The sequence below is a fragment of the Lepeophtheirus salmonis genome, chromosome 1, assembly GCF_016086655.4.
Source record: "Lepeophtheirus salmonis chromosome 1, UVic_Lsal_1.4, whole genome shotgun sequence".
Classification (NCBI taxonomy): Eukaryota; Metazoa; Arthropoda; class Copepoda; order Siphonostomatoida; family Caligidae; genus Lepeophtheirus; species Lepeophtheirus salmonis.
In genome coordinates this window covers 181,111-208,619 of record NC_052131.2, presented here as the reverse complement: position 1 = coordinate 208,619, position 27,509 = coordinate 181,111, and the positions used below count along the sequence as shown (strand labels likewise).

Here is a 27,509-nt window from a genome sequence, read left to right as displayed (position 1 = left end):
TATTAAATAAATTTGTATCTAATAGTTTACAATTTTTCCATTACAATTTAATCTTTAAAATTGATTCAAGTAAAAGAACTGAGAGATTACTACAAGGAAATAACATAAGTTCATAAGACCATTTGTCAACTATTTTTCATATGTTGAACAAATGGAAAAAAGTATTTCAATATATTTCAAACATATACCCATGTAAAAAATCAGGCATGTGAAAATAATAAATCAGAGTTTTTATAGAATTATTTAATTCTAATATCTAGCCTATCCCAGGCTCTTTTTTAGATAGGGTATACATTCAACTATTTAAAACTAATAAATGAGTATTTTTTTTCATAAAATATGATAAATGGTTGACAAATGACCTCATGTTATTCCTCAGTTTTTTCACCTTATTTGTAGCGGGCGTGCTTGAGCCTTCGCTTACAGGTTTCTAGTATTATATGGAGTGAATATCCCAACTATTACATAAGGAGTACTACAATAGTTCGGGACAATGACGTATTAGCCAACTAATTTGGAATTTTTTTCTTTCTTTTATAGAGTAAAGGTTGAGAGATATTATAAAGATCATTCCCATTTTGAATGGGAACGAATAGCAGGCAAATCGATGGCTAATTTTCATGTTGATAGAAACATGCCAAGCTAAATACAGAATAAACATGGCTTTACAGATGTGCGTGAAGTATATTTTTTAGCGCAAATGTTCTTCCTTTTTTTATTATAATTATTCCTCTGGGATATTTTACAAAAACTGTTCTTCGAAGTTTCCTGAAACCTTTAACGCAACCTCTCATTTTTTAAATAATTTTGAAGGGAAAAGGAGAATGTGCGGAGAATGATGAGTAAGTTGTTTTAAATCGGCAAAGATGTGGATTTTTTTTTGTTAAGAAGAATATACATTTCCAGATTTGTTAAATTATTGCGCATCTAGTTCGAAATAATAAATTGTAGGATCCAATTTTCCTCTCAGAATATATGTTCCAATTGCATTGGCAGAATGATTTAGAGTAAAGTAATTTTTTTTGGTAGAAGATCTACAATATTTGACAGGAATTGAGGGACTTGGCAAGCAACCGAATACCATTCATAAATATTTCGTTCACTCCTTGGAAATGTATATCAACTGTATTAGTAAAAGAAGCAACCGGAGACAAGGGAAGAAGGATTGAAGATGCGATATTGCTATTCTCATTTTTTTTTTAAATATATATATTATAGCAAGGAGTATCTAAAGATGTACTCAAGAAGATGCTCGTTAGATTTATTTCTTCGACAGGCGTAGATCCGATATTATCAAAGGTGATATTTAGCTCTAGTGGGTCCCCCTAGAAATAGAGGAAGAGGTCGAGGTTATGGATTTTATAATTATTTTTATCTAAAGAAGACTAGGTTATAGTTCTACTGTTCCTACCAATTCCTCATCTTGATATGTTTCTTATGTAAAATTGGATTTTAGTCTGTACTGAGACAATTGGCATGCTTGTATTCTTAAATTCCAAACTCTCTGAGGTTTGTCCATCAGAGTAATTATATGAGCGAGGTACAGAAAAAGTAACATTAAATATTTATTAAAGTTTTTCATATTAAGATTATTATCAAACAAAGTGAAGGTATATGTATTTTGATACTTTTCAAACATCATCTTTGGCAGAACGGGCCTTCCGTTTAGTTGTCTTGCTTATTTCCAAAGAACGGAACAAACTTAGAATTACAGAACGTGTAGACTTATGTTTTCTCCTAAGGGATCTTTTATCTTAAATATATTAAGACTGGTGGTCTTTAATATTTTAGAAATGTTAACCATGTAAAGGTAGAATACTTGTAAGTCTCTTTTTTTTTTTTTATTCAAAGTGTGGAATGGTAGTGAGCAAATTAGGAATAATGGTGTGATTTATAAAAATCATCACTTCATTTATATAGTAAAAAGAAGAAAAATAAGGATTCATTGATCCATAAAGTTCTATACTACTTGTGAGATGTTGCAGAGGTTATACTATTTTAACTCAAGTTCGAGTTGTCCTATCGATGGTACAAGTTGACACACGAAATTAAAAACATTAAAATTGATATTACCATTGGCCATTAAAGTGTCATTAGCTATGTTATAAAAAAGTACAAATATTACATACTGTTTAGAAATTTGAAAAAAAATAAAAATCAACCTTTTATATCACGTCTAGAAGTTGAGTAAAATGACAAAAGCTGAATTTCGGGTCAACTCCTCTACATTTATACATTGTAGTATGGGCTATAAGTAGAGATTGTTTGTTGTTTTTTTTGTAAAAAAGTCAGGAATAAGAGGGAGAAAGATATTTTGTACACCTGAATTAAGGCCTATGTTAATATCAGCTCCCTTTTTTATGATTTTGGAGCCAGGATATGAATTACTGCTATAAAGAGGACAGTTCTCAACATTTAAAATAGCATTAGTGCAGAGAAAATATTGTAAAATATTTAAATTCATATATATATAGATATATTATGAATTTTTAATCAATTTACACCAAAGATGGGAGAGAATTCTTCTTTCAGAGGGAGATTTGAACAAACACAATATTGATAAATAATAAACAAAAGAGAAGAAAGAGCACACACGCCAGCCGGTTTTCCTTTTCTCATTGCTAGTTTTTTTCTTTACACACATCCCTTCTTTAGATATATATCACGTGCATATCTTAATTTCTCATGTTGTTGTTGTTTTGTTTTTTACAAAATTATTAAATTTTTATTTCTTAATTTGTACTTATTACTCTTAATATATAATTGATTTTTCGTCAGTTAATGAGTTTAACTATACCACAGAAGGACCACTTCTTTTACTGAAATATCAACATAGTTTGATTCGTCCTGATTCGTGGATGTCTCTTATGACGTCGCTTTGGCACTTTGAATATTCTACTCATATAATTGTAAACGTTTGAACTAGAGTTTTTTTCGACATATTCCATGATCAAGACTATTGGTTCTTCCAAGTCTGGTGTGGTTACTTCGGAAATGACTAAGTCCAATATAATTTTTGTTCCTGAAAAGGAATCATCCTTAGCCTTAACTGTTTTGATATCATTCTATGTATTTCCTTACCCGTGGGACTCCGTAAATATTTTCGCCTTCTTGGCTCATAGCAAACCCCTAATTTTGAGGGACAAAACCATTGATCTCCCTCGTATATAAGATATTTTCGTTGAATAATCCAAAAAAAGGACAATGCATCCGTATATTTTGGTTCATTTATAGCTAGGCTGATGACCGCATTTATTTCACCCTTTTCATATCCCTGAAGTGTAGGTTCTATAATATATCTCAAGTTTTGAATGACTTTAACGTCAATCTTTGAATTTGCTACTTGAGATCCAATACCATGAGGAGATTTTCTAATTAATTGGCATTTCCAGATCCCGGATTGATGAAGCTTTGTATTTTTCAACATAATGCCACACTCTCCCTCATCAGGATCCCCAATTGAAATGATTCCATCCGGCCAGTATTCGTATATTTCTCCATGACTACGATTATATTGATCATTAGTTGCTTTTACCTGCCTATATATTAGTAATAAAATATATCATCTCACTTTCCAATGACATCAAAGCGCCTACCATTAGGATCATTCCAAATACATGTGGTACGATCTCCGATGTGCTGTACTATGTGGTTGGCTCTACATGTCAAGGAGACATCACCTCCCTCAATCACACTTTTTTCTTTTTCATCAAAGTTCGAAATAACTGTAATAACATAAAATAAATAGTTAAATATTGAAAATAAATAAATGCATTTGGTAGATATATTTTCTCTTCATATGCAATACGAGATATTAATTTGCAACATTAGCTAATAGAGAAAATAAGGCTGTTAAAGGTGCCCTTTTTAAATTTAACTAATATAGAAAATATTTTTTTATTAGTTTACTTATTAGTTTTTAAAGAAATCATGTTGATTAATATAATTGCTATCAAAAACAATATACATATTTTAACACGACTAAGAACAAAACATAAAGTATATCTTCATTTTTCAATAACATAAACAAATAATTTCTCAAATTTGGTGAAGGAATTAAGTTTTGTATATCGAATAAGTTTAAAATTGGCAAGATTAATAGAAATACAAGGTTAGACCATCATGTAATGGGGCTTTCTAGAATTTTCAATTTGATGTATTGTACCGACTGCTGGGCAAAACAGGCAAATTTTGACAAAACATGCAATCAATCATAGTCTATGACGTCACTATTGCTAGAATTTTCAATTTGAGCTATCGTACCAACTAGTGTTGGGGTTCGGTCTGGATATCCTATACCGGTCGTAGACCGTTATATTTTTGCACCAAATTAGTTCGGTCCAACCAAAAAACTCGGTTTGAACCGGTTTCATTTAAAAATTCAGTCTAAACCTATCCAAACAAAAAATTGTGTTTTGTTCGGTACCAAAAAAAATCGATCTACACCAATTTTAGAGATTAATTGTTTATAACATGACATCATATGTTTTTTTCAAGTACAATGACGTTATACGAAGTTTAAACAGAGATAGCTCGGATTAATTTTGATCTCGCCGCCTCTTATGATTGATTTCTTCAGTAAATAAATATTAAAGTAAATCATACAACCATTTTGATAAACATTTTCTAACCTATGAAAAATATTTATAAGGTTTTTTTCTTCTAAAACTACCGTATAGAGCAAAAAGAAAGATTAATGTATGTAAATTTTGTGCATTTATTTTGAACTTTTCCATCTTACAAATTTTTTTACAAAAAAGGCCCTCAAATATCATCAAATTTCCACACATTATTCTGTCTTTTTTTCTGGAAAAAGTTTTATCATAGCCTATGTCGTTACTGTGTTTTTTCTTTGAATAAAATTTGGAAAAAATTTATGGAATATTCTTTTAAAGCCATAGGTTTTGAATTCCCCTGATTTTAGAAAATACAAATTAAAATTAAAATGACAACAATAAAATACAAAAGAAACAGCTTTTCAAAAAATTTAACAATATTTTATTCAGGGTGGTGTAATCCCCTCCCAAGGGGCGTCCGTAGGGGGTGGGATAGAGAGGCTGTAAACATCCCTAAATTAAGGATTTTTGGTTTTTACTATAAATTTTTTCTTCATTCGGCCAAATTATGTCGAAGAGCAAAAAATTTTATATTTTAAATTATTTTTCAAATTTTTTTTTTGTAAATAGCTGATACTTTTTGATTTTTTTTTCAAAAATAGTGACTTCAGATTTTTGAAATTTTTTCCAAAAAATTTGATTTTTAAATTTTTTTTTTCCAAAAAATTAATATTCGATTTTTTTTTTTTTTTGAATAGTTATGAATTTTAGTTAGCGTGGTGTAAGCTCCTACCAATGCATGTCCCCAGGGAGTGGGCTGGAGGGGCTGTAGCTCTCCCCAAATTAAGGAATTTTGGCTTTTTACTAAACATTTCACTAAAACCAGGCCCCCTCAAAATATATTCCTCTGGAGGCCCCTGCTCCCCCTCCCCTCCGTAGCCACAGACCTGATCTTCTCTAGATGCATTTCACCATTTTGAGAAATGAATATAAACACTTTGGTAACTAATCAAAATTAATTAATACATAGTAGATAAGAAGCAGGCAGAGTTTGAAATTTGTGCCAGGGGATATCCATATATGTTTGATGCGTATATATTAAATCTAAAGTCCCAAAAGGCCCACCACTCACATCCCGCATATGATAAGAAACAAATACTAATGGCTTAAGGAAAAAATGTTTAATTCATCATTTTACTTCTGAAGAAGTAATCCCGGTGATTACGATTTACAAAGGAAATGGTAGTTTTTCAATTAATATTGAGAATATTCGATATTATAGTGTCCGGTACATTCGCCTTTAACTATTTTGCCTAAACCATTTCGTCTTAATATATCAATAAAGGATATTTATACGTCGTTATAGTTGTTTTTTTATTATTATTGAAATAGATGATCCCTTTGAATTTTTAAATCAAAATATGTAATAATTATTACTATAAAAAGCAGCAATTGTTATTTTTCTGTTGAAATAATGATGGAATTATGCCCCAATATTTCAAACCATACTCTCAAAATCTCAATATTGAATGAATTTGAATCAAAAACAAAATTGGTAATATAATTAATAATAAAAACAAACAAACACGACAGCTATTCAAATGAAAGAAGTGTTCATAACTTTTGTAGTCTCCGTTATCAATTATCATTTTACAGTATGGTAGGAAAACCATAATATGAGACAAAAGCATTGATTTACACTTCGTTATGATCCAAAATGTGTCAGAGGAAAAGGCCCCCCCCAACAAGCAACTGCTTTATCTTCTTCTGACACGTTCTGGATCATAAGGGACCATCAATTTTAACTAAAAATAAACAACAACGACGTTTAGGGAGAGTGGGGCACATGTTATGGGGAAGACATGTAACACTACCAACAACTTTAAAATGCAAAATTATCTAACCATCCTGTTCTGATATAATTGAATATCTTTCTTTTATTTATCAAATCAATATAAAACCTGAGTTGCCTAATGCTTACAGTTATAGAGAATTTCGACATAGAAATTTTTGACAAAAAAAAGTAAACATTTTAGGAAAGTGTTTGTTGATATATATTTATATTATAAACCATGAGATTTTAATTTTATTTGATTAAATGTCATAGTCTAGCATGTTGTTGCATTAATTAACATGCTTGTAATATGTTATTAGTTTCAATATTCAGTTCATATCATTTATTCTGATTCCAACACTATGGAGGAGACTTGTTACAATCCATTTTTATTAAATATACTCGTACAATATATTATTTTTAATTATGTTTTTTGTTTTTTTGTGTAATGTCATGTTGTTCTTTAATTATCAACCACAGTAAATATATAAAGTATATATATATACTTTTTTATTAACTATGCTCTATTTATGTAAATGTTTTATTTGTGTATATCTTATATATGTAATTAGAAGTATTTGCTTTATGCTGACAAACTGTAATAGAAAGTAAAATATGTAAATGCTTGAATATAACAAATGGTAGTTTTTACATGTTTCCTCCTGTTGTAACATATCTAATCCTACCCTGTACTATGTCTCCTCCTGATGTATCAAGTATCCAACTTGTGGTTAGTTTCAAAATCACTAATAAATAGCTATTAATTATTCCACTAAATTAAAAATATGTTGGAATTATTTGTCTTATTTTCTTAAATACCTATGGCATGTTGTCCGGGCGTTGAATTATCTTTTAAATTGTGAAACTTATGAGAGTTTAAAAAAAATTTTTTTAAAGATGTATCTAAATCTAATTTATATAGAAAATAATGGAGAAAAATCCTTGAGGCAAAATATCTTAAAGCCAAAATGTCCTGAGGCAAAATAGTTGAAGGCAGAAGTACCTAGCGACCGATATTATGTACATTGTACAATTTACATGCATATTTCTAAGTATAGGAAACGTAGGTACGTGGTGTATGTATAACGTATTTTGAAGGATAGATTTATCTGAGATAAGAATTATATTCATTTCTTCTTTGACATAATCTCAGAGTTTGTCTTTGTCTTTATTTAAGGATTCAAAGCTTGAACTTGAAACACAATTTGCATGTGAGAATTTAAATCTATGTCAAATCTTACAAATAAGATACTCAGACAGTTGATAAAAGCCCATTCTTGCAATTTTTGAACATAATTATATATCAATGTATTCTTTCATATCTTGCCTAGATTTGATTATTATTTATTCATAAATAATAGCCCGCTTCATTTCTTTCAGAGAATAAATGTGAAAATTATGACTGATTACAAAATTGGGATTGTATTCAAAGCCAATCTAATCATACATATCTTTTCAAACTTAGAGGGATTTCGATACGTTCCCCATTAATAATAATTATAGTAAGAATATCAAAATCCTCATCAAATGTATTTCAATGCTCACCTTGAAAATCGTCTTTAATGGGATCAAACACCCGTAGGAAGGCAAATTTGCCTAAAGCTCGCTCAGAATCCTCAAGAATACATTCCCAAGCTCCAGACATTTCAAAAGTGACCAGATCAATATCTACAAAGCAGGAGGACCCTCGTTCCTGTAGAGTAACTCTAACACCCCTTAAATGATTTTCAATATCTTTAAATGAGTATTTAATGGAAGACGGAGATTTCCAAGAGCAATCTCGTATTGGACTCTGTAGACCCATTCCCTTACAATAAAGAGTTGTGTTCTTTCCAACCAAGACTGTGGCATCATTTAGGATTTTTACGTCCTCCAGGGAAGAAGTTATATGGACAATATAGAGTAGAAATAAGAATTTACTCCTCAGGAGTTCATTCATGATTTTATAATGTAAAAGCTTAATAATACTTTAATTACGACATGATGAATCAATCGAATGAATCTGTTGTTCGTACCTTAAACTTCTATGACACACAAAACTATACTGAAATAATGCTAATTTTTGTTTGTAAATACGTAAGTATAAGAAGTATGTATCCATAAATGTGTACGCGAAAGAAAATCCTATGGAGCGTCAGTATTTTTTTCGTTCAAGGACTTTGAAAGGTTACGCATAGTCTTAAAATAAGAAACTCATTCATTAAACAAAACAAAAAATGAAGGAGTCAAAAATGAACCCTTTATTTTTATATAAAATTTTGAATTAATCCGGTTTTAAGGATCTAGTTAAAAAAAATGAATTGTGCAAGTATTTCCAACAAATTAAACCTTGTTGTTGTTTTCTTGAAATGATTTGAAATAACTCTTGTATTTCATAATCATCGATTTCTTCATTCCCGACTATAGGAGTATAAAAGAAAAAAAATGATTTATTAGTATGTGTAAGGGAAAGTAGACCATAATAATTGTACTTTAGAATAAGATATTTCGTTTTCTTTTTGGATACAAATTGGTGCTCGCCTTTTGTTAATGAAAAAAAAATCAATAATAACTCTTAACTCCATTACATAATTCATTAAACCCTCTGAAAAATATGTAATTAAATAAACCCTTGAACAGAATTTCTGTTGTGCAAGCAAGAAATGATATAAAAATATAACATGTTTATTTGCATATTAAAGTTGCACTGCAAATTTGTTGTTGTAAACATATGATTTTATGAGATTAACATAGAATTATTAATTGCAAGAGGTAGTACACAGAACTGACCAGTGTTATAAGGCGTCAACAAACATACTAATTTTGCTTCAATAATATATACATACATGTAAATCCGCTGTGTTTTTTTTAGCTGGTCCGTTAATTTGTAATTGGTAGTATAAAGAAGGAATTTTCTTTTCCTTAGCCGTTGTCATTATTATTTAATTCCTGAGTAGGGAACATCCTTTTCTAAATAGATTCAATTATACTCAAAACCTGTTTGAATGTTCGTGTGTGCTCGTAAAAGACGGAGCGTTACCCTGAGGATTTGTTGCGAGGATATCATTCTAATTTCTTGTTGGACTTAGTGGGAATCGACATGGGAGTAATTCTGGCAAATGTACTTGGTTACATCCTTTTTTCCTCCCTCTCTTGTCACAGCTGATTGTAGAGGAGAGAAAGAATAATGCTCATGACATTTTATTAAATAAGCTACGAAAAGGAGAGGAAGGATAAACAAGGGCATTTGCTATAATTACTCTAATGTCGATCCCATTTCTAGTCTGAGTCCAAAAAAGACTTACCATTATAACTCCGAAACAAATCCTAAGTGTTACACTCCGTCATTTATGAGCACACACGACTCTTCAATCAGGTTTTGAATATAATTGAATCTATTTAGGAAAGGATGTTCCCTCCTCAGGAATCGAATAATAATGACAACTGCTAAGGAAAATAAAATTAATTCTTCAGATTACCAATTCCATACAAAGCGGGCTAGCTAAAAATAACACCGGATTTCCATCCCTGGTGATTACTGATTCCAAAACAAGGAATAAGCCAATATAATTACTATTGGAATATCATTATTATAATTATTGTTATAACGTTATTGAACACGTCGTTCCCTATACAGTATCTTGCATCCCTTACTCCAAAAAGAAACAGGGGAAAGCCCCCAAAATTAGTTGGTAGTTACCCAATAAGCAACGCTTTATTGAATAATAATTCCATAGTTTGAAGAATTGACTAACTACCAACTGATTTTAGGCCTCCCTTCTATTCCTTTTAAGAAAAAAGGTTGGGTGATACAATAAAGATAACGACGTACACAATTTAACTGTTTATGTAACACCCCCACAACTTATTATATAATGAAATAAAAGGAGAAAGAGTACAGGCATCAACCGTTTTTCCTTTTTTAATTTTAAAAAACCGAAAATCAACATGGTAACCCTGATAGTATGAAAACTGTTTGGTAGGCACCAGCTTAGCTGTCATGACGCTTCGTTTGATCAGCTACAAACAGCTGTAACAAGGGAGGAGGGGGAGAAGGAAATCAATAAGGAGATTGGAAAGAATTACTCCAATGTCAACCCTCAATCTATTCTGAGTCCAACAAGGACTTACAATAATAACTCTGCAGTAAATCCTCAGGGTTATGCTCCTTCTTTTATTATACCGGGTGCGGCGAAAAAATCATTACACTTCGATTTTGTTAGATAAATTAAGGTTTTTATGAATGCAGTAAAGGTCATATAGTAAAAAAAAAAAACCTAGATATTCCTAAGTATCTTATAACCGAGAAAATGCCATATGACCATGACCAATGAATTTCGCTCCGCGCACTTTTAGATACTGGCAAGAAACCAACAGAGATTGCAAAGCACTTGGGGATATCCAACATGAACGTGGTGTTCCAGCAGGATAGTGGGCCTGAACACACGTTCAAAGAGCCCCAGAAGTGTTTGGAGGACAACTTGCCTTTCTGGCCAAAGAAAATGTGGCCCCCTACTCACCAGTTGCCAACCCATTGGACTTCACTTTTTGGGTTTATGTTGAGTCAAAGGTCTGCATCGTCTGTCACACAAATATCAACAACCTCAAGGACACCGTCAACAAGCACTGGAATGCAATGTCTGAGGACTACATCTGCAATATGTGCGAGACCTTCTATAGCCACCTGGAAGCCATCTTTGCTACCAAGGGGGGCTACATCGATGATTAGGGTAGCCCAGACACCCTATTAGATATTTTTTTATTTTTAATGTTCCTTTAATTGGTTAGATGGAGTTGCAGTGATTAAGTATAAGTAAACATTATAGTATTAAAAATGATACAATCTAATTTAGGAATCTTTTTGGTGAAATCCATGTACATGAAGTATATTTATTTCTCTAGGAATAACAAAATAAAAATAAGAGTTATTCTCTTGAACTTGATGTGCGCGAACGTACGCACGTCAAGTTCAAGAGAATAACTCTCTTATTTTTATTTTGTTGTCATACCCTATTACAACTGATTACCGAAATACATCTTGATATAGTTTTAGATTGAGAGTGTAAAGATTTTTTGGGCGCACCCGGTATCAGTAGTATGATGGGATTGCCCTGGACAATAAGAAATTAAAATTAATTCTGAACTCTTTTAATTCATGTAAAACAAAATTTTTTTACAATGAATCCTAGCACACTATTTTTTTAAAGGCCACCATGCCCTTTGACAAAAAAAAATTGTTAACATAACTATCTCTTGAGCTTTGAAAACCCACATGAAAAATTACAGCAAAATCACATTGGTTTGTTTGTGACTTCTGTACAAAAACACCTTCACGCACACACAAATATTCGTATTTAATATAATACAATAAATGAAGAGCTAGATCCGTTTGAACTCGATCAAAATTTCCGTTTTTTCCTAACTTCAAAAGAACAGTAAACAAACGAAGTTGGATCGACCTTTGATGTCCCAGGAAAAAAAATCGAAAAGCAAAAAATGGGTCTGCTATGATTAAAAAATATATACGTATATAAACCGTTTTTCTTTTTAGAAAATCGTAATTTAAGCAATGATTTTTTTGTTTCTAAGACACGCTTATGTTAAATGTATAGAACATGATAGGTTCTAGATATTTTTATTAGTAGGTGGGAGGATATTGAAGTAGTTTTAGTTTATAAACCTTTATTAGTTACTAAAGTATACTAGTTCTCTAGCCATAGTAAGGCTATTTCAGGGACGTTGAAACTTCCTGATAAGTTTTATCAGGGATGTCCGCCGACGGCGAGGAGAGGGCAGGAGCGAAGGGACAATAGACTAATTTTTTTTCTCTCTATCGATATCTATATATTTTCGTAAATATTTCAATGATATTCGGGAAATCAAATTTTCTTATGCATCCCTATTTTCATATTACATGAGCAGTTTGTAATAAAGTCAAATAATTAATAGTTCTACATCTGATTAGGATCTCAGGGATTCTTTTATATTACCAAAATATACCTAATATTACGACAATCATGTATATCCCCTATCTAAAGAAAGTATATTGACAAATACTCATAATTCATAAATGAATTAGATGCAGTCGTTCAAATTTAAAAAGTAACTACTGATCTCTTTGTGTTCACTCGCTGGACCTGATCTCTTTTAATGGAAGGACCGTTTATGGTGTAGATGCCTTAATATCTAGGTCTTTGATGGTTACTTATGACCTCATGAATATATAAATTGCGCCAGATCTTATACGGAATCATCGTATACTTCTATAAGAACTAAGGAGTTCCATAAAAAGACAGAATAATCGACAAGAAGACCTAATGAGGAACATAAGAGTTGACATCCTCCATCCACAACTCCTTCTTAGAAATGTTTTTCAGTTCCTCCTTAAGTCAATTCTGCTTCGTCTATACCCTAGGAAAACTATTTCATTTATAAGAGTACCTTCAGTGCCCTTTAAGTATATAACGCCAAAATTACTCATCTCAATTATATTTATATCAATTCCAATAATAATGTAGAATTTTTGATACTCCGTCTATATTAATAATTATATAAGTAGAACACTTTCAGTTCTAGCTTGTCTGCAAAGCACATTCTATTTCATTATTACATATAAATAGTTATTGGGAACTTTAAACAAATATATCTGACCTCTTAACTAATGTATACTTCTATTGGAATTGCTTAATGTCGTTGCAATTCCCAGCCTTATATAGTCGGAAATTTTTTGTAGCGAGGGAGTGCTAAATACTCACAATGTAAAACATAAGAAGACACATTGCATTTATTGTCTAAACTCGAAAACTATTATGACAAGTTATAATATCTACAAAGTGACTTCATCATCAACACTGATGCTAAAAAGACTGTCTGCATGTATTAATTTTCTTGGCTTCTACGCTTCAAGAGAAAATCTTTAGTTCCCACGGAAAAATTTGGATAAAAAGTCATCCTTAACTTGGACTTGGGCCTCTGGTTTGAGAATTCGAGAAAGGATGTGAGTGGGTTGAGCCCAATGTTCAACAACTTCCTTCAAATCATGCTGTCCCTAGTAAAGTTAATTAAAAATAGACTTTTTATATTAAATCCTATCTTGTGCCTTACCTTAATAACAAGCATATCAATAACACGGATATCTTTGACATGAGCATTAGCATCAAACCTTTTTCTCAAAGCTTCTCTAGCAGTTTTGACATTGAATTCTGCGACGTTATGGGAGGCCAACATACGAGGGATATGACGGAAGCATGCCTTATATAAGCCAATCACACGGTAACGGGCTTCAGTAGAGTCCAAACTCAGGAGAGGTCTCACCTGTCTCGTTAATTCTTGGCTCGCTCTTCCAGTCGCCATTTCTGGAATTCCAAGATGTAGCTAGCTGGTCGATAATTTAATAATAACATACAGTAGCTACGTCATGCAGGATGGAAAGCTATAAAACAAGCTGCCAATGACGTCACATTATTTTCTTATTTAATTTAATTCCCCGACCATTTTTAAATACCTTTCACTAGTCCTATAAGTAATTAGCTGGTCTAGAGCTATAATAATTAACATGTATATAAATGATAAAATAAACATTTAATATTGCCTATTTATATATAATTATATAAATATAACATAACAATTAATATATTAACCCTATAACGACGAATGTAAATAATTCTTTACGTTTGAAATTGTTCTTTTTATTTCACTCCAAAGGTTAATATGACATATTTGAATATGGCTTGAATATCTTGTTGATCTTCCATCTAGGAGTACTTTGAACCCATGCTGATTGCTTTCCATTATTTTATTTTTTCTATTTCAACTTTATTGATCATAAAGTTAAATAAGTTATTTTGTATACAAGAGTCCTTCCTCACTCAATGACTTTTCTAATTGGATTAATTTGCTAAATTTTGTTATATTTTTTCTTTAAAAAAAAATATGGAATTGTTCGTTTTTACCTAATCTTTAAATAATATTATTGATATTTTCATTTATTCCTCCTTTACTAGTCTTTTTTAATTGAGTTTCAATTGTAAAGAATTATTTTTCTTAGGATTTTTTAACGACTTTAGAACTTATGTACATTGATTTTTCTTTTTAAATTATAATACGGATAAATAATATGGTAATAACGAACAACACTGATTAATTTAAGTGTTTATGAGTACAACGTAGTTGTATTCATAAAATTGATAAGTCTTAAAGAAGAAATAAATGGTTCTGAGAGTTCAGTTTTGGAAAATGAGGACATTGGGATGTAAAACAAAAAATTTATTAACATTGTAATGTAACTTTTAAGTTCCTTTAAAAAACAACAACATAATACATATATCAATACTGAAAGCGAGAATGAAGATAATCATCGAATAGCAAAACTTCATCCAGCTCCAAAATGGAAAAATGTCCATACCAATTCTGAGAAGACCCTTCCAATATGGCAATGAGAATTATGCAAATGTGGAAGAAGTGAAAGACCGGGTCCATTACTTCAAACAATTTTTTGTCGAGAAAATAATGAATCGAATGGTTGAAGAAACTTAACCTGTATTCCACACAAAATGATCCTACAAATTGTATCAATCTGACTCAAAACGAGTTATATAAGTTTTTTGGGAGTCTTATGGCAATGTTTTTGTTAAAGATTTCGTGCTTGCCCGAAATACCCGATGGTTATTAAAGCATTTAGCCGGGATCGATGGGAACAAATCAAGAGCAATATATATCTAAATGATAATACTAACATGGCAAAATTTGGAACAAAAAGTTATGAATTGCTGTATAAAATACGTTTTTGAAGGTTTCATGAGAAAATATAACCATATTAATATGGACTGACAATAAAAAACAACAACATATTTTTACTCTTGTCAATTATTTGGAAATTATTATTTATATAACTGTGTGCCTGATAGAAAATAAATAAGAACAATTGTTAATTTTTTATCTTTTACGACGAGTGTAAAGAATTATTTACGCTTAAACAAACAGTACCCATAGAATTTACTAAAAAAATGGAAAAAAATAAATTGTTACTTTAAGGGTATTAATGAAGAAAAACAAAATATTTTTTTTTTTTTTGGACAAACCGAAAAAGTTCGTCCTTAGATCAGAGGATTATGTTTACGATGTTTTATGTCAAAAATGTCTCATCATGATTACATGGAAGTAAAAATATAAATCGATTTTGCTTCCTCTTTATGTTTTTCTTCAAGCTAGTTTTATGTTGTAGTATCAATTATCAGTTATCACATCCATATCAGTAAATAATTGAAAATTAAAATTATTAAATGGGTATAATTTACAAATGAGGTTTTTCTTAAGAGACATTTTTAACGCTATAATGTGCAAATTTATTTCTGTTAGAACATCTAAATACAGAATGAATACAATTAAGAATTTGAAGTTTTAAAATCAATTGAAAATATAAATATGTAAATAGTTTTTAAGGTCTATACAATAATTGGGCGAACTCCTTACATGCGTCAGAAATGGTAGGAAACTGAAATTCAAAGTCATTGAGTTTCACTGAGGTAACTTTAGGTCCCTTGGTAATCATGTCCGCTCTTTCTGTTCCAAAAACAGTATTCCAAACAAATTCAGGGATTGGAATAAAAGCAGGTCTATTTAATGAGCTCGAAAAGGCACTAACAAATTCTTTATTCAATGTAACAGTCGGACTAACTGCATTAATTGGACCTTCTAATTTTTTATTTTCAATAGCATGAATTATTAAGGCCGACAAGTCCTTAACATGAATCCAGGGAAAAGGTTGCTCTCCAGAACCCATAACTCCTCCTAGACCGAAATAAAACGGAAGAAATATCTGAGATATCATTCCACCTCTTCTTCCAAGAACAACACCAGATCGAAGAGAAACTTGACGAATCCCACTTTTTCCGGCAGCCTCCCAGTCTTTAACTAATTTTGCTAAAAAGTCGTGAGTTCCTCCAGGTGAGTTTTCATCCTGAATTTCCATTACATTTGGCGAATAGTACCCGACTCCTGTTACTTGTACAAATGAATCTGGCTTATTTTTTGATTTTTGAATGGCCTCACTAAGGAGTTTAGTGGTTTCTATCCGCGATTTATATACCTAAGTGAATAAAAATTAATTTAGAAAATTGAATGTATTTTAAGGGCTGTGGATCTTAATCTCACCAAGTCCTTAAAATCTGAATTCCATCTGTAAAGTGGATCTAAGACATTTTGACCCGCTAGGTTGACAACAGCTAAAGTCGAAGGGGGCAGTCCTTCGCTTATTAATTGATCCCAATTGAGACTGTTGGATAAAGATCTCCTGGATAAATTGACCACATCATAGCCTTTATTCTTAAGGGCTTCATTTAATTCTGATCCCACAAATCCAGTTCCACCACCAACAATGATCAAATTTTTTGATCCAGCTTCCATAGTTGAGTAGAATGCACGATTTAGTCTTCCCACAAACATCTTACTTTGCATGGACAAATTTGAGATAAAAATTAATATTATTTAACAGTCTGTTGTTATGTAACCGAAGGTTTTTTAAAGTTATATGTTATCGTTATGTTTGTGTGTTATATACTTAGTAGTAGGTTATAGAAGAAGAAAAAAACATAAAACTGTGTAGAATCTATAATAATTTGAGTTATATTTAAATACTTTCTTCAAAAAGACATATAATAGAACTTAACATGAGAAGCATTTACTTTATAGTAATGCATTAATGATATGATGGGTTGTGCTAAAATTTATTCGTATGTATAAATAGTTTAAATCAACAATCATTAGGTAGGGGTATATAATTAATTTTATTATTTAAAAATAATTTCATAGATCGACCAATTCAAAAAAAAATACATAAAAAGAAATAATATTATAAAAACAACCAAGTCAAATTAAACGTGTTCAACCCTTTCACACAATACTTTTTTATACATCTTTGCGAGTGTTTCAGAGGCAAGAAACAGGATCTCTTCTCTTGTAGTGCCTCCTGTTACATGAGCATACCAATCCTGATGCGGAGAGCCAAAGTGCTCTCCGATGACACTAGCAATGGATTTTTGTAGTCCAGACCATTTTTTGGGATATGATTCAAGAGTAGCCTCCTTGGCCACATCAACAAAACGAACATCAACATAAACAGGTTGTGAATAAGTAGTAACAGTGATGTCCAGTTTAGAATTGAGGAGGATGAGAACTATCATTTCCACCCAGGTATCCTCTCCCACTTCTAACAAAAAGTTCTCGAGGGATAATTTCACATCTGCATCTGAGGAAAGGCTATTCATGCGTTCTTTTGCGCCTTGGCGACCAGCGGCAAATCCAACAGGCTGTTCTGCAATGCTTTCAGTCTTTGATGGGAGTCCATATACTGCTGTTTTAGTGCCAAATATGCTTCTAAAGGCGTTTGAAACGGGAGTGACATTGAACTTCTGAAATGGAAATAAAAATTCTAGAGCAGTTCAAAGGCTAACATAATATTCAATAAGGAGTAATGCTCTGTTTTCACATTCCTAAGAATAGTAGGAATGGGATATTAGGTAGGTTTTCATATAGACAAAATTGAAGAAAATTGGCTTATTATAGAACCTATGCATACTCGTACTATGAAATTCATAAAAATCTGCCTATGTCTTCAATGTAAGTTTACTAAATATAGTATTTCGATTAAATCTCCGTCATCACTCATCGACAAAAATTTAAAAAACTAAACTTTCAACCTTTAAAATTACTTTAATACATTATAACTTTCCTAGTGTCCTTATGTGTAAGGAAATGTTGTATGCATTGAATTATACCTATTGCAGGTTATAATTTAAATTCTTCATTTAAAATGCTTCGTCCCATTTTTTATTTGCAATTTATACAGAGTCCCAACTTAAACATGATATATGTATATTTAAAAAAAACAAAACAATTCCAACATTTATCATATGGTAAATTCGTTTATGGGTCAGGGACATACTAGATATTGGGGAAGATATTGCTACATTTTTTTTTCCAAATTATATCCATGACTATGTCCTTTTAATATGACTAATTTGTGTGCATTCTCATCAATTTCATTTCTAAATATTCCAATAACCAACAAGTTTTATTTAATATAATCTATCACATATAAACTATTCCGTTGGCGTAATTAATTAGTACCTGATCGGAGGCAACCACCACCTCAGCTGGAGAAAATGGAATGTTATTTTTTCCACTTAAATAGTCCTTCATCTGTGGATCTAACGTAGTAATAACAGTCTCGAAGGAACTCTTTGTCTTCTCCGCCATTTTTGACAGCAATCCTCCACTAGAGGAAGCACTCATCCATCCAAATCCAAACGACGATAAATTGTCCTCATCTTCTTCCACATTGTCATCTTTAACACTTTTATCATGAGTAGACTTTAGAGGAGGACAGCTAGTAGTAGTTTTGAGCTCTTCTAATGTTGCGAGTGTTGGTTCGGAGTTAAATACTGGAAGTGCAGAAGGAGGAGGAAGTTTCTTAGAGTTTTCAATAAATTCATACTCGGAAGAGCTTCCAGATTCTCCTCCACCAGTTTCCGTAGTTGTAGGATTTGATGACATTTTAGACATGTAGTTTATTGTTAGTATAAAGTTTGTATTTATCTGACGTTAAGTTATGTTTTGTGATGTCAGAATATGTCTGTGAAAAGAAAGGAGGGAGCACACGTTATTACATTCGAGAGGATGGGGATTCTATTGAGTATCGTAGTCACTAGAAAAGTAGTTACATACTGCATACATGATATTGATATAACTGAGTAGGCCTTGATCTCTTCCACTAATTGAGATTAAAAACCACATCTAAACCTATAAAGTTCTAAATTATACGAAACTTCAAATCTTTCCAGGCAAATCTATGACGTGGCATGTACAATATGTTCGACAATAGCCTAGCACAAATGGATTGTCTTAATGTTTTAAAATAATTTATTGAAATACATATTAATATAACAATATGTTAGTGGATCTCATTCATACAGTAGATACACTTCAGAACAATGATATTCTCATAGAAATGATTAGTAATTACTTAAATATTTTTTGAAGTAGAAAATAATCTATTACGTATTTACAGAATTGATATAATATCAAAAATATTTGATACATCAAAATTTTGAAAATGTCGACTCAATATTATGTGTTAATACTGTTCCTTTTTGGTTTAATTATATTCAAAAATTGAACTATAGATTATGAATAAAGTGGGATGTTTTCTAATTATTTAAAACCGTGGTATGCCATTGTCAATGGACAATGACTTTTTGACGTTTAGGTGGCCACATATTTGTAGTAACTAATATAATATAAAGAGATAGTAGGAAAAGCAGAAGTGTGTTGTCAGTTTTTATTCATAATGTCATAAATATGCCTTATGGAGCATTTTCACGTGAAAACCCACTATACACAGGGTTGTTGCTATAGAGGGGGGAGGTGACGACTCCATGAAAAAATAACTCCCCCAATGTAACGGCCCTATTCCCAATTTCCTAAAATAGTTCAAAAAAATACTCTCGTATTTAATGTATTTACAGGTTAATCAGTATTTATCAGTGCCCTATAGGGCTCTGTGTCATATGGAGGAGCCGCCCCGGCTTAACAACCAAGATTTATAACGATAAGAACACTTTTTCATTAATATTAAGGAAAAGAGTGAACTATTGGATTTCAAAATGGGACCACTAAAACAAAATGACATAACTATCAATCAAAAAATAAATCCCTGTTATAAAAGTTTTATTAAATATATTAGACTCTAAAATAAAATGTATTCAAAATATCCCTAAACAATCTTATAGTAGATAAAAATTAACCATTACAAAGGAAATAATAAGATATTTTTTTCTCATTAATAATTATCTTATTTTTATAGTCCCTAATTGATTAGAAAAATTTTACAAATCAAACAATTTTTAGAGATTTTCAATACATTGATTTAATTTAATTATAAGTTAAACTGTGTTTCATCGTCATTGGCATAAAGTAATATTAAATACGTCATGACTTATTAATTTTTTGATTCCGCAAGATGACGTTGTCTTGAATAATGATGCTATTTATGTCGTCAATGAAAACGGTATCGTAAGAACAATAAGGCAGAAGAACGACTACCTAGTCTTAAGCTAGGATTGTATTGTGATTGCCTTGAAATAATTGTTTCTGTTATTATATCTTACGCACAAACAGACGGTAGATGTCGTTCTGTTATGTTTTTATTGTGACGTAAATGATTTATAACTGCGTAGAATCTATTTATATTGCGCCATATAATTATTATCTTTGTCTTCGTCTTAGGAGTCAGTATCGTAATTAATTATTAAAAAAAGATTATTTGTTTTAATGAAAATAAAAACTTGGATTATCTAAATGGATCCTTCACGAAAGGAATACCTCATCAATCCTTTTACCGACGCACAACTAAGAGGAATTTATTCAAATGACATCGAGAAGAATGGCTATCTCCTTGAGGGCTTCTTGGAAGAAACGTCTCAAGTTGAGAAATCTCCGTTACATGACTTGATTTTGAACTATCTTCGTGTTCGATTAACTGCAGCTGAGAATCAAAAAAAGCTTCAGGAGTTACACACTCGAATTAAAAATCAGGAGCTTCATTTATGGACTTTGAAAAAGGTGACTTTCTTACACTTAGATTATTCTTCTTAGTAGATAATAATTAATATAAATTGTAACATTTCTCTTTACTCCAAATTATTGTATTTTAGGAAAAGATAACCGAAGACGGAGAGTGTCAGGATGGCAAAGTCGTTGAATGGACTCATGAGTATGAAACTGCAGCTTTCCACCCATCTGCCGTCTCATTACTCAACTCTACACTGAAAGAAATGAAAAATTACATCCTCAATGAATTCTCAGTGACATCCTATAAAGCTCAGGTCTACCGCTACAAAATTGAAGACTATATAAAAGAAGTCATTTATGATAAAAATGATCTACTTCGCCCATCTGTGAATGTATTATTCGATTTCCAACGACGTTTAGTGACTGATCCTGTCTTTTTAAAAGATACCCGATCCTGGTTAGACAATCTCATATCAGTTTTCTTAGCACAGGAATCGAGTATCAATGATCACTTGTTTATACTGAATCATTTACTTCGATGCCCTTCCGGTGTTGGAACCTGGGGCGGGCACTTTATTCAACCTCAAAAGCCTTTGGTTGGGGATCCCTATGATGATGACTCTATTTTTGAGCATCCATATCTTAACAATCTTTTGGGATTGTTAAGTTGTCTTTTAAGACCAATAAAGGCTCGAGAGTCCTTCTTAAAAGAGTTTAAAGTATCCAATGGATCTCCACTTCAAGTAAAGGACAATGTTTGGGTAGTATTAGACTCAGAAGGGGAAGAAGATGAAGATCCTGCATATTCTTGGTCTCTCCTTAGAGAAAGTGATTTAGTTATATTCCTTAATCAAATCCCTATATATTCCATTTATGAATACATATTAAGAATTCAAGTCATTGATGGAGAGCATGTCTATGATGCAAAGGAATCCTCGGAGTACTCTTTTTTGAAGCTATTTGCATTTTCGACATATTTTGTTTACTTATTAAGAGATGGATTAGCCACTTTCAATACTCCTAGATATCGTCAATTTGCTAAAAGACTCGGAAGAATGATCCGTCATACAGTTCAATATGTGTCAGATCACTGGGGAGGATTCAAGAAAGAAAGAGGCTATGCTCTGGATCCATCAATGTTTGAAAGGTTTCAAGTTGAATACGACAACTTCTTTCTCCGAGCAACAAAGTGTATTTTTTCGAGTCAAAAGTTGGGCGCTTGGCAGTACTTAGTTGTTATACCCTATGGTACAATTTCTTTATCCATGCTATGGAGAATATTTTACATACTCCATTTAGACTATCGAGAAGACGATGAACATTTGAGGAACTTTGCTGAAGAGATAACGGATTGGAATGATGTTTTTACGAAACCAGATTTTGTCATTCAATTTGAAGAAAAGTTTACAGAGTCTCTTGAGAATGAAGAGGGATATTATTTACTGACAACATTTGCTAATATGGCAATTTCAAGAAATGGAGATCAAGATAGAGATTTTATAGAGAGGACATCCCTGGATTTATTTCATATTGGTTTTGTAAATGAAGACACTTCTGAACTGTGTTCTAAAAACGTGAGAGATCTATTGTCCAATATATCGACGAAACATCCCTTTGTTATGTCTCTTTTGATTAAAAAATTAAATTTCCCTGGATTATTGGACACTTTAGGTGAAAGGTCTTATTATTTAATCAAAGACCTTCCAATTCATCTATGGAATCCAAGTGAGAAAGATTTCAAATTGGTTCAGGACTGGTTATCATTTTCACCTCTCAGATCATTTCAAAGTAAATTAGGACGCATTATTTTTGAAAAAATGAATTGGGGAGATGATGGATTGAGTTTTGAGTATCATCAAAGAACTGCAGCTACAGTTATTGATGCTTGTGTCAAATTTGCACCTAATTCTATTCCTGGTATGTCATATAAATAATATTTTTTCTTATTTTTGAGTAATTTTATTAATATTTCAGATGGATTTTTTGAAGGATCAATAATGCAAGTTTCAAATTTGGTCCATCGACAGAGCCCAGAGCAACTCTTTACACTTTGGGCATGGGGAATTCTATCTAAGTTACGACTTCATGCTATGGATAGAGGTGCAACTCTAGACGTTTCTTGTGCCTTAGATTTATATTCGGATCCCCGATTGAATTCCGTGAGAGAAGGAATTAGATCAAAGAATCCACTAGCATACTACGTAGCTCTTCAGGGAACTCAAATTGGACACTCTGTTCCTGAAATATGTCATAAAGGATTTCATCATTTAAAGTTTTTGATCAATGCGGGGCGTATTGAACATTTCTGCGAGTGTTTTATAAATGCAAGTTACATGTTTCTTCCTTGTCCATCATCTTTTGCTTGTGATGAGCTTCACGATATTTTAATCACTCTTATTACTGCTGATCATACTTATTTTAAAATGGCAAAGGATCTTATTATTACAGATTTCCCTGGTCCTATTATGAAGGAATTTAGTTGTATGCTACTCAAGCAGATTTCAATCAACGAGAGGTAACATTTTTTATCCTTCATTATGAATTATTTTTCTTATTATTATGTCTTATATACAAAAATATTTATTTAATCATTATTTTGCCTTAAAATTATTTAAGAAAAAATAACATATAAAAGGACCTTTTGAATTATAAAATTGAGATTAATCTTTCTTAAAAAGTTTGGGATTTGACAATAATGAAACTGTGTTGAATTTATGGTTTGATCCTTTTACAAGAATCCTTAAAGAGAGCCGAGATAAGAATGTATTATATTTAATGGATCTATTTTGTCGTGAGTTATTTTTTAATCAAAATATGAAACAAAAAATCAAACTTCATCTTGAGGATACATATATGGTAAGGATTAATTATACTTTATGATAAGAAGGTTTAAAATACGACCTATGAATTTGATTATAGAATAAAACAAATTGCTCATCCTGGTTATCGTTTCTGTCATGGAAATCTGGCGATGCTAGTGGCTATGAGGTTTTACTTCCATCTTACGCTTCAGAGTGTCCATGGTATGCATATTTTGTTTTAGAGTCGGAAGAAGAATATTTTCGTTCAATGTGGAAATCATTAGTTGGGGGTCTTAGAGGAGAAGAAACATCTCTGGATTCTGTTTTGAGTAAAATTTGTTCGGAGAAGGACAAACAATGCGCCTTAAGTCAATTACCAATTTACAAATGGTGCAAGCAAATGATGGACACTCCTTTGGATCACCCATTATTCCCTGTATTCGCTCAAAAGTTTTTATCATATTTCCTTGCTCGTCCAGTTCCAGATGAAGAGTAATATACTATTTATAAATGATTTTTTTTTTTGTGTGTATGTAATAATAATTCAATTTATTTCAGCGGAAATGAATTTAATGGAGTTGGAATTCGATTTTTTGAAGGGATAATGAATTCAATTTACTTTAACTCTGTTAAAGCCAAAATTCACAGTTTTGCAGAGTATGTTATTGAATCCAAGGATGATGATCCTTTTTATTCGAAAATGGAAGATTTGTTCTGTGCTTTTCATTTATGGGTTTCGGATCCCATGGTTCTTCAAGACAATGTTCATGTTCCGTCCTTGCCTCCAACATACTGCCCTGCTAAATTGTCAGAACTCATCATGGGAATGGATGTAAGGATTTGATTATCTTTTTATTGATTCTTCTCTAATATTTATTACTTTTGTTTAAAGGATTTTTGGCTAGAAATGATTCATTTTGAAAAAGTGAAGAAGCAAAAGGAATATCTACTTGAAGAGTGGAATAAGAAACATGGAAGGGTCGTCCACAGAGAAAGTGTGTCAACTAAGATTGTTCGGGATGAAGATTTACCCTTTAATGAAAGAATAGTGAAGCGATTAAGTTCATATGATAAAATGATTCCTTGTCCTATGGTAACGCTATCAGATAAAAAAATAAATAGGATTCTTGTAGCCCAAAATTTAAATGGATTGATTGAGGAGTGTATCGATTCAATTCTTAATTTTGCCAGGTATTGTGGTACATTTTATTTTTAAGTATCATAACTTATTTACATTTTTGTTAGTAATTTCTATAACAATGACTTGGAGTACAGTTTTTTGAATTGCTCCTATATGGAAATAATTCCCTCTTTATATAAAGAACTAGAATCTGAAGTATACCGTAAAGTGGCTTGCACCGGAACCTTGGGTCCGAAAAAGGAAAAATATGACTGCTCGGGAACGGCACCCATTTTGCTTAAATTTACTGAGTACAAAAAAGATGAGGTTATTGATCATAAAATTAGTCAAAATCGACAAGGCTTCCGTGCACTTATACAGAGAATGGTCCACGAGTTGCCGGATAAGCAAATGAGTAGCCTTACATTTTTGGATATTCTTGTTCTGTAAGAGTTGTTTTATAGTCAGCAATATACATAAGTACACTAATTACATTGTTTTATGTATCATTTAGGGATTTGTTGGAGCAGTACTCTCGTCCTCCGATGCTTCATGGAAATTTTGATTTTAAAAAGATCGGAATTAGTCTTTTTTATAGTTTGTCTGATATGCTTGTTGAATCTGTTGCATCTTGCCCACCTGTTCGACATTGGCTATCGAAATCATTAGAATTGTTGGGTCAAACATTCATTGCTGGTAATAAGGAAGAATGTCTCAAACTACTTGATAGAATAATATCGAAACCATTGCTATCCGAGCTTTTAACCCCCTCATTTACACCCAATGTGGCTGATGTTGATATTTTCTCCCAAGCCTACAAGATGATTAACATTATTCATTCAGAGAACTCCATGTTATCTTTTGTATTACTCTCAAAAGTATATTGCTTATATTTATACTATCTATATAAGCTATTAATTAAGAATGATTTTTTTTTAAATCCTAGATGTCGATCAAGGAATGGTGTAGTCGTGCCTCTATTCATCAACGAAGTAATTTATTATCTGTTTTATCAAAAGCTTTCGAAAGGACGGGCCTGGAGCCTTGTGATGAAAGGCAAATGATTCATGGACTTCATCGAAATCACTTATTAACCATTGCTCTTTATGAGTTCCCTACACATTTTGGAGAGTCTCTCAAAATTTTACTCGAGCTCACAAAGATACAGAGACTAGACCCTAGTGTTTGGTTGGATATAGTAAAAGTTGTCATGAAAAAAGGTACTGATATGAAATTGGATGCTCAAGATCCGATTGATAAATGGTCAGAAATTTTAGTTGAATTTGCCAGAAATCAAACATTCCTGCAACAGGCTCAGGTAAGGGAAAATGTTTAAAATAGCCTACATAATAATATGATATCATGTCATTAGATACTATATTTTCAACGTGTACTATCTTCACACTTCCGTAAAGAAAGGATGGAAGTAGGGCTTCATGGACTTTATACCAAGTACAAAAATTATGTAAAAGTATTAGCTTTAATTTTTGATCTTTTGGGACATTCTCTTGTATCGACGTATATGCGATCCCCTCTGGAAATAAAAAATGAAGGTAAGGAGTCCTAATTAATTTTAATTATAAATTTGTTATTGTAATACTTATCAAACATCCGTCAATTATCAGTATCTATAATAATTATATACATTGATACATAATTGTGTGTAATACGAGGTATGTTCAAAATGTAAGGTGACTGTATTTTTTGGGGTAAATATTTATTTATCAATCAATATTTATATTGTCCCCTTCAAAGTAATCCCCTCAGATATAATACACTTATGCCAACGCTTTTTTCAATCCTGGAAGCACCTCTCATAGGCATTTTTCGGTATAGCCTTGAGCTCTTCCAGCGATGCAGTCCTTATCTCATCAATCATTGCAAATCTCCGCCCTTTTATAGGGCTCTTCAGTTTTGGAAACAAAAAAAGTAACATGGGGCCAAATCCGGTGAATATGGTGGCTGATGCATGATTATGCAGTTGTTTTTGGCAATAAAATCTCTCACAAGCAAAGGAGCATTATCGTGATGCAAAAGCCATTAATTTTTATTTCACAATTCCATACGTTTTCTTCGTATTGCTTCTCGTAAGTGATGCTTAACTTGAAGATAATACTCTTTATTGGCCATGCAACCATATGGTAAAAACTCTTGATGCACTACACCACGTTAGTCGAAAAAAAAACCATAAAAACTGTGTACAAAACTTTGAGATTTGATCGAATCTTCCCGGGCATCCTGTAAGAGTTTGTACAACTTGTAAATAATTATTTTACTCAGAACAGTTTCATCGTATGCCACTGTTAGCATGTCTAGTGCTTTGGAGCACTGAATTTCATTTATTACACAAAATTTGATTGAAATTCTTTCATTTGATTCAAATGTTTTTCAATAGCAACGCCGAACACCTAAAATACTTCTAACTGGTATGCCTCTCGCAAACAGACTAAACATAATATATCACTGAAACAGTAAGTATATATTCGTGGGAGTGTACTAAAATAAAAAAATCGAGCATATCAAATATACGTTGCCTGCGAAATTTGAAAAATCACCTTACTTTTTGAACACACCTCGTACATATATCCGGGCTCTATTTTTTTTTTTTTTAATATTTTATCTCCTGATTGGTATTTTCATTAAATTTATCT

The 27,509-nt window shown here is 31.8% G+C and overlaps 5 protein-coding genes across 5 annotated transcripts in view; 1 reads left to right on the top strand and 4 right to left on the bottom strand.

Moving 5' to 3' along the window:
- Positions 1-2,688: 2,688 nt before the first annotated feature.
- LOC121131922 (uncharacterized) lies at positions 2,689-8,790 on the bottom strand. Its single transcript, XM_071894194.1, has 4 exons — positions 7,936-8,790; positions 3,572-3,725; positions 3,082-3,503; positions 2,689-3,022 (listed from the first exon to the last, which is right to left on the bottom strand). Exons 1-4 carry the CDS (start codon positions 8,327-8,329, stop codon positions 2,817-2,819), a joined length of 1,176 nt encoding a protein of 391 aa, XP_071750295.1. The 5' UTR covers positions 8,330-8,790; the 3' UTR covers positions 2,689-2,816.
- Positions 8,791-13,135: 4,345 nt separating this feature from the next.
- Positions 13,136-15,202, bottom strand: ND-B14 (NADH dehydrogenase (ubiquinone) B14 subunit). Its single transcript, XM_040727311.2, has 2 exons — positions 13,474-15,202; positions 13,136-13,417 (listed from the first exon to the last, which is right to left on the bottom strand). The coding sequence occupies exons 1-2, from the start codon at positions 13,720-13,722 to the stop codon at positions 13,286-13,288; spliced, it is 381 nt and encodes a 126-aa protein (XP_040583245.1). The 5' UTR covers positions 13,723-15,202; the 3' UTR covers positions 13,136-13,285.
- A 487-nt stretch (positions 15,203-15,689) lies between these two features.
- LOC121131903 (epimerase family protein SDR39U1) lies at positions 15,690-16,930 on the bottom strand. The gene is made up of 2 exons (XM_040727301.1): positions 16,522-16,930; positions 15,690-16,456 (listed from the first exon to the last, which is right to left on the bottom strand). Exons 1-2 carry the CDS (start codon positions 16,822-16,824, stop codon positions 15,806-15,808), a joined length of 954 nt encoding a protein of 317 aa, XP_040583235.1. The 5' UTR covers positions 16,825-16,930; the 3' UTR covers positions 15,690-15,805.
- A 39-nt stretch (positions 16,931-16,969) lies between these two features.
- Positions 16,970-19,052, bottom strand: LOC121131892 (protein PRRC1). The gene is made up of 2 exons (XM_040727294.2): positions 18,496-19,052; positions 16,970-17,777 (listed from the first exon to the last, which is right to left on the bottom strand). Exons 1-2 carry the CDS (start codon positions 18,928-18,930, stop codon positions 17,241-17,243), a joined length of 972 nt encoding a protein of 323 aa, XP_040583228.1. The 5' UTR covers positions 18,931-19,052; the 3' UTR covers positions 16,970-17,240.
- Positions 19,053-20,549: 1,497 nt separating this feature from the next.
- The window catches only part of Epg5 (ectopic P-granules autophagy protein 5), a 53,779-nt gene continuing 46,819 nt past the window's right edge, over positions 20,550-27,509 (top strand). The window contains 11 exon segments of the mRNA XM_040727262.2: positions 20,550-20,988; positions 21,081-22,854; positions 22,912-23,452; positions 23,616-23,793; positions 23,857-24,230; positions 24,297-24,570; positions 24,631-24,929; positions 24,984-25,304; positions 25,373-25,736; positions 25,805-26,176; positions 26,231-26,411. Of these exon segments, the coding sequence (XP_040583196.1) occupies positions 20,725-20,988; positions 21,081-22,854; positions 22,912-23,452; positions 23,616-23,793; positions 23,857-24,230; positions 24,297-24,570; positions 24,631-24,929; positions 24,984-25,304; positions 25,373-25,736; positions 25,805-26,176; positions 26,231-26,411 (4,942 nt within the window). The 5' untranslated portion in view covers positions 20,550-20,724.

What these genes read in the sequence shown, in the direction of transcription:
- ND-B14 (XM_040727311.2), bottom strand. Translation starts at nt 13,722, where the DNA reads ATGGCGACTGGAAGAGCGAGCCAAGAATTAACGAGACAGGTGAGACCT. An exon ending in TTGATATGCTTGTTATTAAG is followed by an intron (nt 13,418 to 13,473) that starts GTAAGGCACAAG and finishes TAACTTTACTAG; the next exon opens with GGACAGCATGATTTGAAGGA.
- LOC121131892 (XM_040727294.2), bottom strand. Translation starts at nt 18,930, where the DNA reads ATGTCTAAAATGTCATCAAATCCTACAACTACGGAAACTGGTGGAGGA. An exon ending in TGGTGGTTGCCTCCGATCAG is followed by an intron (nt 17,778 to 18,495) that starts GTACTAATTAAT and finishes TTTCCATTTCAG; the next exon opens with AAGTTCAATGTCACTCCCGT.
- LOC121131922 (XM_071894194.1), bottom strand. Translation starts at nt 8,329, where the DNA reads ATGAATGAACTCCTGAGGAGTAAATTCTTATTTCTACTCTATATTGTC. An exon ending in CATTAAAGACGATTTTCAAG is followed by an intron (nt 3,726 to 7,935) that starts GTGAGCATTGAA and finishes ATGTTATTACAG; the next exon opens with TTATTTCGAACTTTGATGAA. An exon ending in ATATTTACGGAGTCCCACGG is followed by an intron (nt 3,023 to 3,081) that starts GTAAGGAAATAC and finishes ATTCCTTTTCAG; the next exon opens with GAACAAAAATTATATTGGAC.
- LOC121131903 (XM_040727301.1), bottom strand. Translation starts at nt 16,824, where the DNA reads ATGCAAAGTAAGATGTTTGTGGGAAGACTAAATCGTGCATTCTACTCA. An exon ending in ATTCAGATTTTAAGGACTTG is followed by an intron (nt 16,457 to 16,521) that starts GTGAGATTAAGA and finishes TTATTCACTTAG; the next exon opens with GTATATAAATCGCGGATAGA.